This window comes from Tenrec ecaudatus, chromosome 2, assembly GCF_050624435.1.
Source record: "Tenrec ecaudatus isolate mTenEca1 chromosome 2, mTenEca1.hap1, whole genome shotgun sequence".
Lineage (NCBI taxonomy): Eukaryota > Metazoa > Chordata > Mammalia > Afrosoricida > Tenrecidae > Tenrec > Tenrec ecaudatus.
In genome coordinates, this window is record NC_134531.1 from 57,236,375 (window position 1) to 57,257,128 (window position 20,754).

The window sequence follows — 20,754 nt, forward strand, 5'->3', positions numbered from 1 at the left end:
GGCATATTAAATATTACATCACTTGAATTAAAAATTTTTATCATAAACGGTCACTTATGGTCTCTGGGTCATGGAGTCTACAGTTCTTGACTTCTATAATTCCTTTGGACTATCTGCTTCCATGTAACTTGGAATTTCTTTACTCTTCTTTGTCCTGAAGAGCTCTGGTGGTGTAGTGGGGTACGAACTGCAAGTTCAACAGTTCAATCACACCAGGAATTCTGAAAATAAAAGCTGACACTTTTTGGGGGGTCTTCTTTATCTATCTATCTATCTATCTATCTATCTATCTATCTATCTATCTATCTATTTTTAACATTCATTGCCCTCATCATTCTCAAAACATTTGCTCTCCACTTAAGCCCCTGGCATCAGCTCCTCATTTCTCCCCTCCCTCCCTGCTCCCCCTTCCCTCATGAACCCTTGATAATTTATGAGACTTACCGCTCCCATAAAAATTTATAGCTTGAGAAACCCAAAGGAGGCAACTCTACTCTGTGCTATCGGGTCTCTATGAGTCAGAATACACTCAGTGGCGGTAGGCATTTTGTTCCAGATGGGAGACTCCAACAGTTGAGTTGCTCAAAAGCTTTTAAGATCCCAATTGTTAATCACCAAAATATGCTTAGAACATTCTTTGTGGACTATGCCAATTGACCTTGATGTCCAGAGACTATGGTTCTGAAAATGGAAATACAATATAACAATCTTCAAAAATTATTTTATGAGGAATAGAAGTGAAACAGAAAACACTTGATTGCTAACTATCTGCTTCCCATTAAAACATATCCTCTGATGAGGCAGAGGTTGATGACTATAATTTGAAATCCAGGGTCATACATTTTAATTCAAACAATGTAACATTTAATGTTTTGGATATCGAGTAGGTATGTAATTCCTTCTTTTTCTTTTTTAACTGTGATGTGAAAAAGTTCCCCAAAATATTTGGGCTAAGATATAAAATAACAGTTTTATAAAACGATTTTTGTTAAGACTTATATGTAGGAATCAGTGCAGTGGTTTATAAACTGTATTTGAAGAAGCCCTAGGATTATGCAAATATTTGGTTTTAATTTAAACTAATAAAAATACGACAAAAAATGGGGTGCATGCAATATATAACAAAAACATAATCAAAAAAGACCATTAATGCTATTGCTTGCTTCTGGGCAGGGCTCAGAATCAAATTTCCCTAGTTGTGTACTTTGAGTTTTTTAGATATAGATCTTAGATTAAGAACTGTGGACCAGATCATCAACTGGGCATATTTAAGTTCCTTATAAAGCATAAGAAAATGGAAACAAATCCACGAGAGCCGAAAGACAGCCGTGGGTCTATTTCACTTGCATTCTGAGAGCATCAAGAATAGATCTGACTCACTGAACACTAACATCAAGACCTGATGACCTGTGGGAAGATATCAATAATGAAGAAGCAAAAAGCCATCTAACAGACAGGAAAGATCAAATTGGATGTCAGAAGAGATTCTGAAACTTGCTCTTAATCAGAGTAGCTAAAGCAAATGGAAGAAATTTATGAAGTCAAAGAACTTAATAGAAAATTTCAAAGGGTTTTGTGTTTAAGAACACAAAATTTTCAAAGGGTTAGAAATAGAAAATTTTCAAAGGGTTTTGTGTTTAAGAACACAAAACCAAATATAATGAAATGTGCAAAGACCTAGAATTAGAAAACCAAAAGGGAAGAACATGTTCAGCACATCTGAAACTGACAGAACTCAAGAAAAAAAATTCAAGCTTTGAGTTGCAATACTGAAGGATTCTGTGGTCAAAATAGTGAATGATGCAGGAAGCATCAAGAGAAGATGGAAGGAATACACAGTCATGGTGCCAAAAGAACCAGTTGACATTCCATTTCAGGAGATAGCATATGAGCAAGAGCCAACAGTACTGAAGGGAGAACTGAAAGTATTAGCCAAAATCAAGGCTCCAGGGATTGATGGGGTACAAATTGAAATATTTCAACAAGCTGATTAAGCTCTGGAAGCACTCACTAGTCTATGCCAGAAAATTTGGAAGAGAGCTACTTAGCCAACTGACTGGAAGAGATCCATGTTTGTAGCCATTCCAATAAAAGGTGACTCAACAGAGTGCTCACATTACAGAACACTAGCACTAATATCACATGCCAGGAGAATTTTGCTGAAGATCACCCAACAACTGTTGCTGTAGTACATTGACAGAGAGATGCCGGAGCTGGACCCAGAAGAGGACGTGGGACATCACTGCTGGTGTCAGATGGATCTTGGCTGAAAGCAGAGTATACTTGAAAGGTATTTACTTGTGCTTTATTCACTATGCTAGGGCATTTATGTGAATTGTAAACTATGGAGAGCCTTGAGAAGAATGAGAATTCCAGAACTTCACTGTGCTCATGCATAACTTGTACCTGGACTTACAGGCAGTTGTACAAACAGATCAAGCAAATACGATATGGTTTAAAATCAGGAAAGGTGTGTGTCAGTGTTGTACTCTCTCATACTACTTCTTCAATTTGTATACTGAGAAAGTCATCAGAGAATCTGGATTATATGAAGCAGTATGTGGCATCAGGATTGGAGGAAGGTTAAGGAATCAGTGATATGCAGGTGACACAAGCTTGCTTGCTGAAAGTGTGGAGGACTTGAAACACTTGCTGATGAAGATCAAGGATTTCAGCTTTCAGTGTGGATCACAGCTCAAAATCATTAGCCTAAATTCTCACATCCGGACTAATAGGTAACATTATGATAAACGGAGAAAAGTTGAAGTTGTCAAGGATTTTGCTTGGCTTGGATCCACAATTTATCTTCATGGAAGCAGCAGCCAAAATCAAAAGACGAGCTGCACTGGGTAAATCTGCTGCACAGACCTCTTTAGCATACTGAAAAGCAAGCATGTTACTTTGAGGACTAAGGTGTACCTGACCCAAGCCAAGGTCACTTGCTTCAAGTGCATGTGAAAGTTGGATATTGAATCAAGAAGACCGAAGAAGAATTGATGCATTTTGAGTTGGGGTGCTGAAGAATATTGAAAGTACAGCCAAGAGTGCTCCTTAGCAGCAAGGACGGAGAGACTGTGTCTTAAATATTTTGAACAGGAGAGACGGGCCCTGGAGAAAGACACTATGTTTGGGAAAGTGAGGGAGAGGAATGTCCTCAAGGAGATGGATTGACGCTGTGGCTGTCACAATGGGCTCAAGCAGAGGAACAATGGTGAGCACAGCACATTCTATCATGCATAAGGCTGTGATGGGTCAGAACCGACTGGATGAACCCAACAATAACAAGTAAGAAGATGACCCTTAGTGAAACAAATTAATGTACTCCACGTATTGAGTTATTTTAGAACATGGATATTGAATTCCCTCAAAAGCCATCAGAGTTAGGCCTCTTATGTTTATGGTCACAGTGTCAGTTTTCTATTTATGACAGAATTGTTAATAATATCAACTTCACTTTCAAATAGTAGTCTTGAGTGGTACTTAATTAAGAAAGGACTTAGATGTTGAATGGATGCAGAAGCACTACCTTTTGAGATTTATAGTTATTTTCCTTTCTAGAAATCACAATAGATGAAACAGGATAAAAGAGTTACAGTCTTTCTGATGGCTTTTTCTTAAAAATAAATCATTTTATTGGGGGGCTCGTACAACTCTTATCATAATCCATCCATCCATCGTGTCAAGCACATTTGTACATTTGTTGCCATCATCTTTCCCAAACATTTTATTTCTATTTGAGCCCTTGGTATCAGCTACTCATTTTCCCCCTCCCTCTCTCTTATGAACCCTTGATAATTTATTAATTTTTTTTCAAGTCTTGCACTGACTGATGTCTTCCCTTTACCCACTTTTCTGTTGTCCATTCCCCTGGGAGATCGTTATAGGTAGATCATTGTGATCTATTCCCCCTTTCTCCCCTCACCTACCCCTTGTCCTCTTGGTATGGCTACTCTCAATATTGGTCCCAAGGGGTTTATTTATCCTGGATTACCTGTGTTTCCAGCTCTTATCTGTACCCGTGTACATGCTCTGGTCTAGCCAGATTTGGAAGGTAGGATTAGGGTCATGACAGTGGGGGGAGGAAGCATTAAAGAACTAGAGGAAAGCTCTATGTTTCATCAGTGCTATACTGAACCCTGACTGGCCTGTCTCCTCTTCACGACCCTCTCGTAAGGGGATGCCCAATTGCCTGCAGATTGGCTTTGGGTTTCCACTCTGCACTCCCTGCCCCATTCACATTGACATGATTTTTGATGGCGTTTTCTATATTGCATGCAGCGTTGCAGTGATTCAAACCTTTCTGAGTTCCAATATAAATTATAAAATAGTGTTTGTCAGGAAGCAACTGGCCCCACGTCCCTGGCTGCTGGAAGCCTGCCCATGATATGCCAAGGACAGGGGGAATCACTATCTCGGCCTATTTATAAAGCATACTGGGCACCGCACTCTTTTTAGGAAACTCGGATTCGGTGTAAAAGTAGAATTTATAGCCAGATAGCTGGTTAAAATCTTGGCCCTATCACCGAGGGCTGTGGATAAGAAACACCGTACCTAAAATTTTCTTTACATGAAGAATCATGCTCTGTCAATACTATATTTAGGTTTGCAGAAAGTAATATCCCCTCTCTCTGGTGCTAGCTTACTTCTTTCCAAAGCAACATGAAGATAGTTAACACATGTTGCAGCAGGACACTGACCACAGGAAGTCTTGGCTCAGTTGGAACAGAGCCCGGGAGGTCTCCTGTAAGGTTTCGTAGGGCCTAAGGGGTGGGCTAAGGCTAGAGGAAGTCACGCGGAGCATTTGGTGTGACAGCTACTTAACATCCAGTAAGATATGTCTGGACACCACCAGACCTGGGTGGACTGGCTGAAAACTTAATCTGTGCCTCTTAAAGGAAAGCGTTACCATCAGTGTTTGTTTTGATAAAATAAAAATTTTGTCAGGTAACGAACTCTCTGCTAGCTCCAAATACTGCATACTTTTAGCATGTAGCTTTCATTGCTATTGTTTGCTATAACAGAGACTCATTTAAAGGTGCGCATGAGGTAATTTGAGTAAATGTTTTCTGGAGAAAACAACAATGACAACAATCTGATGTCATTGTTCATAGGTGAAATAGAAGAAATGGGTAAGGTGTTTAAAAAAACGAGAAAAAACATGAGATTTAAAAAGTATGTAAGTTGCATTAGTTTAAAAGCAAACCTTTATTAGTGATTGTGGAAAATAGCAAAATTTTAGCCATATACATACATAATACAGCAAGAGCCACACACTGTATCTTGGGAATTGTGGTTGTATGCAGTCGAGTCAATTCTGACTCAGCCAATTGAGATTAGATATGTATAATTCAGCTTTCTGTCTAAAGTATTTTAATTTGCCTGGGATTTAAACTATTAAATCAATGGAACCCATATGCCAAAGAAACTTTATCCCACTCAAGTTGTACATAATTATACTGGCTCATACATAATCCTTCCACGCCATTAAAAAATCTACGCTGTATTATATTAAATAAACCCAAGCTCAAATGCACATTCAAAGTGTAGCCCCCCAGCAGAGAATCACATGCACTGTTTTAGATACAGCTAGCCTAGCAAGCCGCCCAGCCCCTTTGATATCCCGTAAGTGTCACTCTTACCTGGAAATCAGGCTGGAAGACACAGCAGTCAACGCTTTTATAATGTCCCTTAAGCAGAGTTAGCTGCTCTCCTGAGTAAATTGTGTAAACAGCAATGGTGCTGCCATATGGTACAAAAACAAATTCTGAACTGCAGCCACTGGAGACGGTGAATTTCAGTCCTTTTCTACTGTCATTACAAACTTTCCCATAGTTCACCTGTAAGAGGTAAAATTATAGTGTCTTGTACTTAATTCTGAATCACAAAGATAACAAAATACTATGAGAAGCATTATCAAAGATATTATATAATATAAATGAAGTGTTTTTAATTAAAAAATTATCATTAACCTAATATAAACATGCACTATAATATATGAATGCACATTCTACATAGAGTAATAAGCACTAAAGAACAAATGGGTAGATGTTCATATTAACTGAAGTAAAAGTGCAAATCAAGGCAAACTTAAAGAATTATTGTGGAGAATATCCTAATTTATCAAAAATTCAAAGAAAACTTCAGCCACTTAATACTGGTACACTCAAAATATGAAGGGGTACTCCCCAAAAACAATGCTTTTTTTTTAATGTGAGGGAAATAGTGCATTTGGAGTTCATTCCACCAGGTCCGATTGTAAATCAAGCTTTCTATTTAGAGGTTCTGAAAAGACTGTGTAAGAGTGTGTGACAAAAAAAGGCTGATTCACTTTGGCAGGGGTCGGACCCAACTCAGGGATGCATTTAATAACCAATTCAAAAGGAGGGAAAATGAGAGGGGCAAGAGAAAAAAAACCACACCAACGAGGGTGATGGGGAGCAGGGCACTAATACTCCTAAGGGGAGGCTATTATGTATGTCTCCACAGGAAAGGGAGAGAAGGGCCAGACTCCATCCCTGAGCACCAAGCCTAGATGGCAATATACTGGCATGGAGCAGCACACTAACAGAGAGGACGATGAGGCAGGGCCCAAGACAAGCTATGCTGACCCCCTCCCCAGAATACGGCAACACAGAGGACAGCACTGAAGATATAGCCTAAGGAGCAAACTAAGAGGGAGGGAGAGAGGGAGAGAAGTGGACCTTATCATGACCAACCAAGCCCCCGGGACGACACCCCAGAGCAGTCAATGCACAGAAGGGACCGTAGGGCCTGCTCCACCACGAGACACAATGTTCCCTCACTGACCCACAGTGCTATGGGGGACAACGCTGGAGACACTGTGCAGAAAGTGTGCCCGGTCTGTCCCTCGCACAGAGGGGCGAAAAGCAAAGGGAGCGCCACGGGGCAGGAAGGGGAGCAAAGTAACCAAGTCCTCAAGGAATCCTGAAAATAGACTTCGGACTCGGGGGACAGGGCTTGGCACCTCATCAGACTTGATGGGAAAACATACATTAAGGGTCAGTAGACAGACCTGGAACTATGTTTTGGTTTTGTTTCTTGTTCTGTTTTTGTTTGATTTTCTTTTGCCCTATGTCTCTCTATATTAGATAGGAAAGATGAACAATCTCCTGGAGAAAACAATGGGATCGGCAGCTCTGGGGGGACATGGGAGAGAAGGGGGCAGAGATGGAGAGCAAGGAGCTAACAAACTCAGGAATAAGGGATCAAGAAGAAATCTAAAATTGATGGAGAGGAAGGCGTATAATGCCTGGTGGGATTTAATCAAGTGCAATGTATCCAGGACGAATTACTGAGAGCCAAATGGAGGGTGAGTAGGATAGTGGGATAGGAGGAAGGTGAAAGGAAATAGAGGAAAGAAACAGGAGGCAAAGTTATTGATAGAGGTATAGCTATAGGCATATATATATGTAAATATACTAATTTATGATGAAAGGGATACAGACCAATGGACATATATTTATATGTTAAGTATTAAGGTAGCAGATGGACTTTGGGCCTCTACTCAAAGCCTCCTTTAACACAAGAGCACTTTGTTCTAATAACCTGGCACTTGTTGATACCCACCTTTCTGACACGATCACTGAAGACAAAATGGGTGCACAAGCAAATGTGGTGAAGAGAGAGGATGGTGCCCAGTTATCAAAAGATATTGTGTCTGGGGTCTTAAAGGCTTGAAGTTAAATAAGCAGCCACCTAACAGAGAAGCAATAAAAACCACATGGAAGAAGCACACCAGCCTATGTGATCATGAGGTGTCGATGGGATCAGGTATCAAAAGATCCAAAACAAACAACTAAATTGATGCGAATGAGGGGGTTTGGAGTGGAGATGCAAAGCCCATCTGTAGACAATTGGATATCCCTCCACAGAAGGGTTATAAAGAAGGGATGAGTCAATCAAGGTGCAGTGTAGCACCAATGAAACACACATCATTCCTTTAGTTCCTGAATGCTTCCTCCCATTTACCACCATGACCCAGTTCTACCTCACCAATCTGGCTAGACTGGAGAACACACATTGGTACAGATAAGAGCTCTGGACACATGGAATTCAGGACAGATAAACCCCTCAGGAAGAGTAGTGGGAGTCATGCTGTCAAGAGGGGAGGGGGATGGTTGGGAGTTGGAAGGGGGAGAAAGGGGGAGCCAATCACAAGGTTGGCTATATGGCCGCCGCACCCCCGCCCCCACCCCAAGGGGAAGAATAACAGCAATGTGGTTGGAGGAAGACAACAGTGTAAGATCCAAAATAATAATAACAATATATCATTGATCCCAGATTCACAAGGGAGGGTGCGGGAGGGAGGGGGAAAAGAGGAACTGATACCAAGAGCTAAAGTAGAAAGAAAATGTTTTGGAAAGTACTTTGAAAGTGATGAGGCTGTTTTGTAAAAACTTTAAATACATAACTTTGAGGAAAAAAATTTCCGTTTTTTATTTTTAATACTCCTTCGTATGTACTGCAAAAGTGATGTAAATATGTTATTGGCCTATAATTTGACTTTCTAAAAGGACAAATGGTATTACACAACAGAAAAGAGTCATTTTTACCCCTCGCTAGACTTGCTAATTATGCCTAGGAATTTATCTCTAAGAAATAATTAAAAAGCACTAAGCTAGATGCCCAGAGGAATTCAATGAACATACAGTGGCAAAGGAACTGGGAATAGGTGTAAATTACTAAGAATGCTACATTAGTTCTGTAATTTTAAGGTGCATTAAAAATCATGACGATAAAAATGGAGGCAAAGGTAAATTTTAAAATGTGCAAAGCCCAATGTGCATAGTGTAACTATAGCCTTTCATCAATATGTATTTGGAACAAAAAACTATACCCTCTGCAAAGGTATAGTTTGCAGCTGAGCAGCCCTGGCTTCACCTGGGGGCAGCCAGAAATGCAGGTGAACAGCTGTCCATCCTCCCCTGCCTACCCCAGTGCTAGAAAACAAGAGCCTGATCTGTATGCTCCCCAAATCTGAGGCACTACAGAATTAAGGGTCAGGTTTAGTTCCTGCTGGTAATTCCGATTCCAATGTAAAGCCAGCAGCTAATCTTTCGGGAATTATTACAATAAGGCTCATTTGGATATATGCTGATAATCTGCGGACACTAGACTCAGTTTCTACCCTGCAAGTTCACATGGCAGGAAATGAGCACAGGCTTCTACTCCATGACAGTCAACGCAAAGCAACAAACTCACTGCCACGGAGCCCATTCTGACACGACAGGACAGAGCAGAACCGCCCCTCTGGGTAGCTGAGACTTTTACAGTTCAAAGCAGCTGGCGGGCCCCAAACACTGACGTGGTTAGCAGCTCAGTACAGAGCCCACTACCTCACCAGGGGTCCAACTCCGTAATAGGGGTGTGTCAAAAACTTGCCTTTAAAAAACATCTTCACCAGTAAATGATTTAACCTCTGGGCTTCATTATTCTCATTTATTAGATGGAAATAACGATATCGTTTACCACAGTTATTGCAGGAAATCCAGTGAAATAATGCCTATGAAAGCATGTGGGACATAAAGTATCCCCAAACTCCCTACATCTATTCATTCCTATAAAGGTCTAGGGTCGCCATGAGTCTCAATCATCAGTGAGAGGTGAGGAGAAGTGATATCTGTAAAAATGCTAATATCCCTCTTTTATATCTGTTAGTCCTGCATGTAACCATCTGTGGAATGTTGAAGTAAGGGGAGGAAAAAAACTGAAAACATTCATCAACCCACAAGTCTCTTTTCCTGGCGAAAATAAAATAACATCTACAGAGCATGGAACTACAAAACCTAGGTTCTTTTCACACCACATTCCTTCCTCAATGGTAACCGGCAAATATTGGATGCAGCATTAGTATAAAACCATTGTACAGACTGTCTCCCCTATAATCCATTTTGCAACTGTTTTATTAATCTTTTTACAGCATTGCTTTGGTCAGATCACCATGGGCTCAACACTATCCTTTTCAATGCTGATGGCATGAAGTTCAAGTACAAGATGGAGGAAGAGAGAGGTTTATCATTTACTAAGTGCTTTTCCAGTGTTATATACTGTGGTAGGTGATTATTTATGGTTTCCATTTTATGCCTAAATGTGTATCTTAAGCATTTTATGTCTAAAGTGTATGTTAAGAAGTGATCCATACAAGGGGCTTAAGTGGAGAGCAAATGCCTTGAGAATGATTGGGGCAGGGAATGTATGGATGTGCTTTATACAATTGATGTAGGTATATGTATGGATTGTGGTAAGAGTTGTATGAGTCCCTAATAAAATGTAAAAGAAGAAAAGAGAAAAAAATGATTAGGGCAAAGACTGTACAGATGTGCTTTATACAATTGATGTATGTATATGCATGAACTGTGAAAAGAATTGTATGAGCCCCAATAAATTGTTAAAAAAAAAAAAGTGATCCATAATAAACTGGTATGAAATATTGTAGAGGTATAGGCTAACTTTATGTTCACATCCAATACATGATTTTTCAGGAAGGCTTTGAAATGGTCTTGACAGGAGTTGATACACAGGATAGGTTATGTGAGTCCTTTTATTACAAGAGGGTATACATATGGACGTACTTCTAGTCACTAAGGGAATGCCTGTGGTGCAGCAGTTCCACTAGAAGGCAGCTCAATTGCCAAAGCACCAACAGCAGAAGAATGTCACTGTTAGCCGCTGGCAAGCTTCCCTGAGACTCATGAGGACCCAGTGCATTCTAAGACAGAATGCTGACTGGTCCTGTGCCATCCCCCACACCGCTGTGGACTGTTTCCATTGGAAGCACTGCTGAAACCTGCTCATCATCAGAGCAACATGCAAGCCTCTACTGATAGATGCGAGAGGCTACACTGTGGTGCACTGGCCAGGAATTCAAGCCAGGTCTGCCTCGTGGAAAGCAAGAATTCCACCACGGAACCACCACTGCTTTCACTGGTAAATTGATAACCTAACAGTTACTGACTGTCAACACTTTGACAAGGTGCTAATTGTTTTACATGTATGCTTTCATGTGATCCTAAAAACAACCCTGTGAAACAGAAACAATTAGATTACAAAAACAGAGAAGGGTCAACCTGATTAAGGTCTTCTGGCAAGTAAATGACACAATCTAATATTGAACCTGGATGACACTAATCGAAATCAAAACACCATTGTGCTATATTGCCAACAATGATTTTCTTTCATGCAAGCTAAAGTGAGGCTGTGCCTTAGTTGGGTTTTGAAAATTGAGAAGCAACTAGGACAAGGATGAGAAGGGCACTCTATAGCAAAAGCAGCCTATGCAGTACAAAAGAGGGGTGAAAACATGATACTGATAGTACCTCTAAGTAGTTCGGTAAGGAGTCCTGGTTGCACTGTAGAGTAAGAGTTGCACCGCTAATTACAAGGTTGGTTGTTCAAGCCCACTACCTGGTCTTAAGATAATGATGAGGCTGTCAGCTTCCAATAAATTTTAGTCTCAGAAATGCAACCTGGGGGTGGCTATGAGTCAGATTAGGCTCAATGGTAGTGGGTTCGGGTCTCATTTTAAGTAGTTCAGTGGAGTCCCCAGATGCTGCCAATAGTTACTGCACTTGCCTGCTAACAGGAAAACTGACGTTTGAGTCCATCCTGAGGCCTCATGATCACCTTTCCAAAAAGTCAGTCATTGAAGACTTTATGGAGCATAGTCCTCCTCTGACACACGCAGGACTGCCATGAGTCAAGACAGTCCACAGAAACTGCCTTTTTTGCTTTTGTTTTGAATTAGTCAGGCAAGACCAAACCATAAGATAGCTACCAAATGGCTATTCTTTCAGGAAGAACAATAGCATCTTTGACATCCATTTTTACCCTCACAATTAGTTTGTAGCCAGAGAATATTTCTTGGTTTGAAGAAACTGTGGTGCTACCCTTTGGCCTTCATGTCACCTTAAATCTAAAGTCCACAAATTACTAAATGGCAGGACTGCAATTTGATTCCTGTTCCATCTGACTATCCTTTAAATATCAGAAGTTAGCCTGTGTGTGTCCCTCTGAGGTACCTTTTCTGGGATAACTGTCCTACATACCTTAAAGTGTCTCTTGTAGGTGAGTTTCAGCGTTCTTCACAACCTGACTCATCGTTCATCAATTCCATTTTAAGATCACTACTACCCACAATATTCGAGAGAAATATGAAAATTTCTACTCCTGTAAAGAATCCCACAGGGACAGTTCTACCCTGTCCTACAGGGTCACTTTGAGTCAGAACTGATTCAGTGGCAGTGAGTGAGAGTACACCACATATCACAGATATGGATGGACTTACTAGTAAAAACGCACAGGGCAAGAACATCACCATCAAACAGGCAATAAAAATGGGATAAAATCATAGTAACAATTTATACATTCATATCATTATATTTATTCCATTAATCTCTCATGCACATGCCAAGTTATATTAGTCCAAAGTGATCTGATCCCGTGTCCATTCAGAAGTTGCCAGTGGCTTTCTATGTGGTACCGAGGAAAGGTATGAACCCTTACGAAAGCCTATGGGGTCGAGCCGTGTCCCACTCCTTCAGTTCTCACTTATTTTTAGTCTCCCACTTGCTCATGCTATCCAACACCAGCGCTTCCTTCTTGCTCCTCTAGCGGCCCAAGCATGCTTCTGTTTCTAGCGAAATGCGATCTCTTTAGAGGTCTGGGTTTCCTTAAGGAAATGTCATCTCCTCAGGGAAGACTACTCTTGACTATCAACTTCCCTTCACAGCCTAAGCTCCTTCCTAACTCTGCTTTTCCTAACTGCACTTCCCCCATGTCACATATTATTTTCCACCCATTAAGAGATGGACTGAATGATGTCTTTCTGCCCCTCTCTAAACTGCGAGCTCCATGAAAGCCAGGTTTTACAGTGTTTTGTCAACAGCTCTGCACTGCTGCCGAGTTGATGCTAACTCCTAGTGACGCCATGCGACAGAGTAGAATGGTCTCTTACGATTTCTCCTAATCTTGACGGGAGCAGATGGCTAGGTCTATTTTTCTACGGTGGGTTCCAACCACTGACCTTTCAGAAAGCAGCTGAGCATTTAATCATTGCAGATGAAGCAAATCATAGCATGCAGTGAATATTAAATTAATAAATAAAGTGAGAAAAGTGTGATAGGCTCAAAACAACAAATAAACCAAATTAAATCCACTGGCACTGAGTTCGCTCCCACTCCCAGCCATCCTGTAAGAGAGCAGAATTGCTCTTAGGGTTTCATGGAGTTTCTGTAAATCATTACAGAAGTAAAAAGCCTCATCTTTCTTCCACAGAATTTTTGGTGGGTCCAAACTACCATCATTTTGGTTAGCCCCTTCGGGTGCTTAAACCACTGTACCACCACCAACCCAACGTAGTTGCTCCAGAAATCCATGCATTAAATGATAGCTCACAGTATCTTGAGTTACCAGCCTGAGACATGAGAGAGGAATATACGGAATAGCTAATAGAATATAAGGACAAACAAATAATTAGTATTAACTAATTAAAGTGAAACATAGGACATGTGAAAGAGAATTATTAGCTAAGAAAAATGGTTAGAAAGGAGTATGATCAGTATTAGCACTATATAAATGTACTAAGGATAGCGTCTAGAGCCAAACTTTGGGGCTATATGCTGTGTAAACTCATCCAACTGCCAAGACCACTCCGTCTCATAGTGACCCTATCTATATAGGGCTTTGTCAATCTTATCCCACCTTCTCTGATTTCTCTTGTCTCTCTGCAGACTCCTTTGTAGGAAACTAAAAAATGTCATTCCCACAGATTCTCCCCTCACAGCTATGCTGCCTTAAAGTGAGTATGTGATTTATCTGTCTCCTGTAGAGGCAGACATTCCCTGATTCCACTGCAGACATTCCCTGATTCTCACTCCCACTGCGGTGCCCATTCCCCCTTGTCTTCCCCCAAGGAAGGTATTAGGTTTCCTCACCTGTGAGCTCAGGAACTTTACTGATTCCCTCCCATCTTGTGACTTATGTAACTCCTGAATATGCATAACTAATTGCTAACTATCAAAGCCCCTAAACAATAAAGATGCTTTCCGGCCCTGTCCCCTCTCCTACCTTCCCACTCCTTCCTTCTCCTCTCCCCCCGCATCCCCACGTGGACCACCAATAAGGGCTAAAGTGAGCATGCTCCCATCTAATGTGTCTGACTGCTTCATTTTACTCTCTCTCCCCCCTCTCGCGTTCTCTATAACTTCACTATAATCTTTATATATTATAGTTGTACCATGACACCTACCGGACCGTGATTATTTGTTAGGGCTACCCTGACACCGCTTCGCCTAACTTAATACTTGCCAATCCTCTAGTCTATTGATTCATCTTTCCTTCCTTGCCCTCCCCCATTGGTAACTCCCAAAGTCTAGTCAGCCTCATTTTCTCCTCCGGGTGCCTCTGGTAGATTTGGACCACAGACTTGGGGTAGTAGTTCCATGCTCACTGGCAGTTACCAAGACATTTTATCTTGTTCACCTCATGAGTCACACAGCTAACTACCTTCACAGTGTCCATGGAATGCTTAAACTCCATCTGATATAGTGACTCCACTACTACTGAGCCAATGCTGACTCTTAGGTACCTCCTGTGGGTTCTCAGCCAGTAAATGGGTATAAGATCGGAAAGCCCAGTCTTTCTTTCATGGAGCTTCTGGTGGTTTCGAACTGCCAAACATGCGGAAGCAGCCCAATGCATAAACACTGTGTCACCAGAGCTCCCCAAACACATACAGTAAATGTTAACTACCATTGGCAAATATCTGGCATATCAGCTCTCAATAATTATTAGCTATTATTACTCTTATAAACATTTTCTAAATTTTTAGTAGTCAATTTTCGTAGTTACTACACAAGAGCCATGACAAACAATGTCACTTCATAAAGTTCATGGAAAAATTCATTATCTTTCTGTTTCATTTTTCCATGAACTTTCTGAAGTTCATAATGCAGCCATCTAGCTCCGAAGGAACAATTCAACAAACGAAATGGAACAAAAATTAGGAATTAATTACCATATAAAGAAAAATACCTTCAAAACACCATTAATTCAGTTGAAGTGAATGGCTGCATTATGATATTTATTTTGGAATTTTTAAGTAAGTCACATATTAATATTTGATTATTTAACATTAATGCATACTAGTTGTCAATCTTTTATATTTTCCCAATGCACCTGAGAACATGGCAGAGTTCCATTAGTGATTCTCCGCAGGTCTGTCTAAATAAGAGAGCCTGGATGAATAATTGGAGGAGAAAACAACGGGACCGATAGTTCTATGGGGACATGGGAGATGGGGAGGTGGGGAAAGGTAGTGGTATTAATAAACCCAGGGACAAGGGAACAACAAGCGATCCAAATCAGTGGGGAGGAGGGTGTGGGAGGCCTGGTAGGGCATGATCAAAGGTAATGTAACTAAGAGGAATTGCTGAAACCCTGGTGGGGACTGAGCATGATAGTGGGACAGGAGGGAAGTCAAAGGAAATAGAGGAAAGAGCTGGGAGGCAGAGGGCATTTATAGAGGTCTGGATAAAGATAAGTACATATGAAAATACATTTATACATGAGGATGGGAAAATAGACCTATGTGCACATATTTATAAAGTTAGTATTAAGGTAGCAGAGGGACACTGGACCTCCACTCAAGTACTCCCTCAATGCAAGAACACTTTTTTCTATTACATTGGCATTCTATGATGCTCACCTTCCCGACGCAACTGCTGAGGACAAAGTAGGTGAACAAGTAAATGTGGTGAAGAAAGCTGATGGTGCCCGGCTATCAAAAGAGATAGCGTCTGGGGTCTTAAAGGCTTGAAGGTAAACAAGCAGCCATCTGGCTCAGAAGCAATAAAGCCCACATGGAAGAACACACCAGCCTGTGTGACCACAAGGTGCTGAAGGGATCAATTATTAGGCACCAAAGAACAAAAATCATTGCATTGCATGCTCATCTCCATGATATGATCGCTGAAGACAAATAGGTACATAAGCAAATGCGGTGAAGAAAGCGGATGGTGCCCAGCTATCAAAGAGATAGCATCTGGGGTCTTAGAGGCTTGAAGGGAAACAAGCAGCCATCTAGCTCCGAAGGAACAAAGCCCACATGGAAGCACACCAGCCTGTGCGATCACAAGGTGTCAAGGGATCAGGTATCAGGCATCATCAGAACAAAAATCTTACCATAGTGAATGAGCAAGGGAGTGCAGAATGGAGATCCAAAGCCCATTTGTAGGCCACTGGACATCCCCTTACAGAAGGGTCTTGGGGAGGAGACGAGACAGTCAGGGTGCGATGTAGCAAAGAGGGAAAATATAACTTTCCTCTAGTTCCTAAATGATTCCTCCCCCCACTCCCACTGTCATGATCCGAATCCTACCTTGCAAGTCTGACTAGACCAGAGGACGCACACTGGTACAGAGGGGAACTGGAACCACAGGGAAGCCAGGGCAGATGATCCCCTCAGGACCAGTGGTGTGAATGGCGATACTGGGAGGGGATAGGGAGGGTAGGTTGGAAAGGGGGAACCTATTTCAAGGATCTATATGTGACCTCCTCCCTGGGGGACATACAACAGAAAAGTGGGGTAAGGGAGACGTGGGACAGAGCAAGATATGACAAAATAATAATTTATAAATTATTAAGGGCTCATGAGGGAGGGGGGAGGGAGGAGGGAGGGGAAAAATGAGGAGCTGATGCCAGGGGCTTGGGCGGAGAGCAAATGTTTTGAGAATGATGAGGGCAATGAATGTACAAATGTGCTTTACACAATTGATTTATGTATGTATTGTAATAGAAGTTGTATGAGTTCCTAATAAAATGATTTAAAAAAAATAAACACATTTTGAAATTGTAAAAAAAAAAATCCACAGAAAGATACCACTTCTTGAATGTATATCAAAAAAGCCACAGGTACTGAAAATGTCTTACTAGTGTGTTTTCTCCACTAGAGCTGTTCCAGAGTCTCATTCGATCGTCTGTGCCAACAGTGAGGAGGTGCAAGCCGTCACTGGTAAAACATAAGCCATTCACTTTCCCATTATGAGCAGTGTTGGCTGCAAGGGGAAATATGGTCCAATTTACCGTTTCCTTCGTGAACACATACGTAATGCTAGGTAATACGTCTATTTAAGTCTATGAAAGAACTACCTGAATTTCTTGAAATACATGTTGATTATACATAAAAGCAATCCTTTAGATTTAAATAAGGACAAGCAATAGACATTAGAACAACAACAAAAGATAGAAAACTAAAAGAAAAAAATCCCAAGCATAATTTTTCCTCAGCTATGTTTAAATTTTTAATCTGAAAACCAATTTATAAACTACCAAGAAATCAATAAAACATGTAAAAAAAACTTTAACAAGGATAACTGTATTAGTCTCAAAATTTCTTTTACAAACTAAACAAGTTTGAAAAAGCATAATTCTCAATAGTCCAATTCATTTGCTGAAAAGCTTACAGCAATGATAGGTTTTCAATTCTAATACAGTTCCAGTCCAAACTTAATTCTAAATACAGTTTTACACACAAGGAAATGAAACATATAAATGAAGCATATAAAATGCAACATAAGTATTTGCCATCTGGATCCCAGCAGCACACACTTATTAATAGAGGGATGTCAAATAAGCTTGCAGACACAGTCTATGTTCTCTTAGTGGTACTTTTCTGTGAAATTTTGATGCCCCCTTCAAATAATGTTGTTTTTGTGCTGACATATGTTCACCAACATTACTATTCCTTTAGCAACTTGAAGAAATACATAAATTCAAACATGGATTCCTAGTGAAATACCTTTTTAATAAAAAATGTACAATTTGTCAACATACTGGTATTTGGCTTCAATTAAAATTTCCAGTATAGAACTACCATTGTCCCATTTCTGAATGAGTATAGACTACCTTACCTGATTCAACAGCTTGTGACTTTTTCCCATTGTGTTGATCGAGCGTAAGCAAACATGCTGAGGCTCTCCTCACATCCCATAATTTTACTCTGCTGTCAGCACTGAGAAGAAATAAATGCGCCACTGCCATATGGCTCAAGAACAGTGACTAAACGGCTAACCCAATTTTCTAGGAGCACAGCACACAGAAGTTTCATTACATAGTACACATTTTACATGGGGGGTGGGGGGGTGTACTTTTGCCTACTCAGCAAATACTCAATGTTTAACAGTAATATAAAGAGGCGAACTATATCCCCCAAAGTAACTTTTTTCCATTAGATTATAAGGCGCAATTTCAAAATCTGTTGCCATTTTTGTTGCCATTTTTAGTTGCAAGAGCACCTTTCCATCCAGGCATAGAGTTTATTCCTTTGAGCAACTTTGTTGCCACAACAAAATCTTCAAAAGGTGGAAAGATAAAAGGAACAGGTGACTAATTTTCTTTTCTTAATCATTTTATTGGAGGGCTTTTGCAAGTCTTATAACAAACCATTGTTCAATTGTATTAAGCATACTTGTACATATGCTGCCATCAACATTTCCAAAACATTTTCTTTCTACTTGAGCCCTTGGTACTAGTTCCTCTTTCTCCTCCCTCCCTACCCTCATGAATCCTTGATCGATTATATATTATTAATATTATTTAGTGTCTTGCCTCGTCTGTTGTCTCCCTTCACCTACATTTCTGTTATTTATCCACCTGGGGGGGGGTGGGCTCTATATCTAACCTTGTGATGGGTTCCCCTTTTCTACCCCCCACCTCCCCACTCTCATATTGCTCCTCCCACTACGGTTCCTGAGGGTTTTATCTGTCCTGAATTCCATGTGTCCAGAGCTCTTATTTGTACCAAGGTGTGTACAAAAATCAGTCTAGCCAGATTTGTAAGGTATAACTGGGTCATGGTAGTTGGGGGGAGAAGCATTCAGGAACTAGAGGAATGCTGTGTGCTTCGTCAGCGCTATACTGCACCCTAGTTGACGTGTCCCTTCCTTGTAACCTTCTGTGGGGAGATGCCCAAGTGTCCACAGATGGGCTTTGGGTCTCCACTACAAACCTCCTCTCTCACATAGATATAACTGTTTGCTTTGAATCTTTTGATACCTGATACGTGAACTCATCAGCACCTCATGATCACACAGGATGGGGGGCTTCTTCCCTGTGGGCTTCTTTGAGGAGACCATTTTTTAACACAGCTATAGAGAAGTGATAGGACTGCACCCATCCAAGAAGCAGGACCAAGCACACCTTATTTTTAAATGAAGAAACGTGTTAAACTTGTGTGTGCAAAAATAACTCAGCAGAGTTGTTTTATTGCCAGTTAGGCAATTTGCATGACTGTCGATTCTCTAGTTCCGTTCTCTCTGCTTGAAAATGAGTATCTCCACCAAAGACAGTCTGGGTGAGGGGGTGACACAAAGACTACTTCTTCTGGTGATGTGAATTGCAATGAGTATCTGTAGTTACATTTTTAAGGGCCCAATTAATAGCTAAACATGCAAAATATATACCTCACATAGCTTTTTTTCTTCCTTCAAAAGGTGTCTCAAAATTACTTCTTCTCACTTAAAAATGAAGACATTTTAAAATTCAGTTGCATTGTTAAAAAGTGACTCCTACCTGGCAGTTGCCAAGATATTTTCATGACGTGGTGACCAGGAAACAGCCAGTATTTCTTGCCTGTGACCTACAAATACAACCATTTGAAAAGTCTTGCTAAATATATGAAAAGTACTAGTACTGTGCCTGATTCTCGGGGGGAAGAATATTGAATATTAAAAGTGAAATAATTCATATGACCATCATTGTTTTTATGTTCATAATAAACCAAACTAAACCCATTGCTGTTCATTCAAGCTTTCCGCAACCCCCCCAGGACACAGTCGAAGCACTCCACGGGGTGTGCAAGGCTGTGAGTCTTCAGGGAGCACGGAGGAGCTAGTGTTCTAACCACTGAGCCACCAGGTGTCCTTAACAAAAGCGACCTGCATAGTAATGTGAAAATTTTCAGGCACGAAGCCATTGGTACATGGTTCGCTCATATTTTATAAATAACATAACTAGTTTTCGCTTAGAAAGGATAATCAAAGCAAGTTAAGTTTTTAAAAATAAAATGTAAGTCAACCAATCAATCACTGACATAACTAAGATCAATTACTTATCCCAATAACAAAATGTAAATACAAAAAAAATATGAAATTAAAATTCTAGACTAAAATGTTTTCTTCATTTCTCAGAGTTTTAAGGTAAAATAGTTTTAATTCATAACTGTAAAGAAGCATTTGCCAATTTCCCCCTAAAACACAAGGCAGAAGTGAGTCACATTTCCCTAACTAGTCACACATTTTCATCTGCTCAGCTGATATTAATAGATAATAATTATATATAAAACATGCTGTCATAAGAAGTTGTCTTAATATATTATATACTTCTTATAAATAAACATTTATGAATTTATATTCTACCTTTATTTGTTTACAATTAGATGATCTAATACTGATAATATGATAGCAAAACAAATTTAATTTACCTCATCCAACTAAAGTATTTCAACGCTTTTTTTCCTAAAGTACTTTATTGAAGGTAAGAAAGCACCCCAATATAAAGAATAACGTTTAACCATCAGTTACAACAGAATTCAACAATACTGAGGAGAACGTGTCTTGTGTACATTCATTACTGGTTGATAATTTTTTAACTGTGGAAGTCGTAAGGATGTGGGTTAGCCCATCTATTCTCCATATCCTCGAGCTTCCCCTATAGCCAACGTTCATGTAGCCAGCTCCT

At 40.4% G+C, this 20,754-nt stretch overlaps 1 protein-coding gene across 4 annotated transcripts in view; it reads right to left on the reverse strand.

The window, feature by feature from the left end:
• Window positions 1–20,754, reverse strand: part of ERCC8 (ERCC excision repair 8, CSA ubiquitin ligase complex subunit) — a 58,468-nt gene that overhangs the window by 11,591 nt on the left and 26,123 nt on the right. For all 4 annotated transcript variants that reach the window (XM_075541062.1, XM_075541064.1, XM_075541063.1 and 1 more), the window contains 4 exons: window positions 19,588–19,654; window positions 17,928–18,028; window positions 16,948–17,072; window positions 5,640–5,837 (listed from right to left, as the gene is read on the reverse strand). In XM_075541062.1, the coding sequence (XP_075397177.1) occupies window positions 5,640–5,837; window positions 16,948–17,072; window positions 17,928–18,028; window positions 19,588–19,654 (491 nt within the window). The remainder of the gene's footprint in view (window positions 1–5,639; window positions 5,838–16,947; window positions 17,073–17,927; window positions 18,029–19,587; window positions 19,655–20,754) is intronic.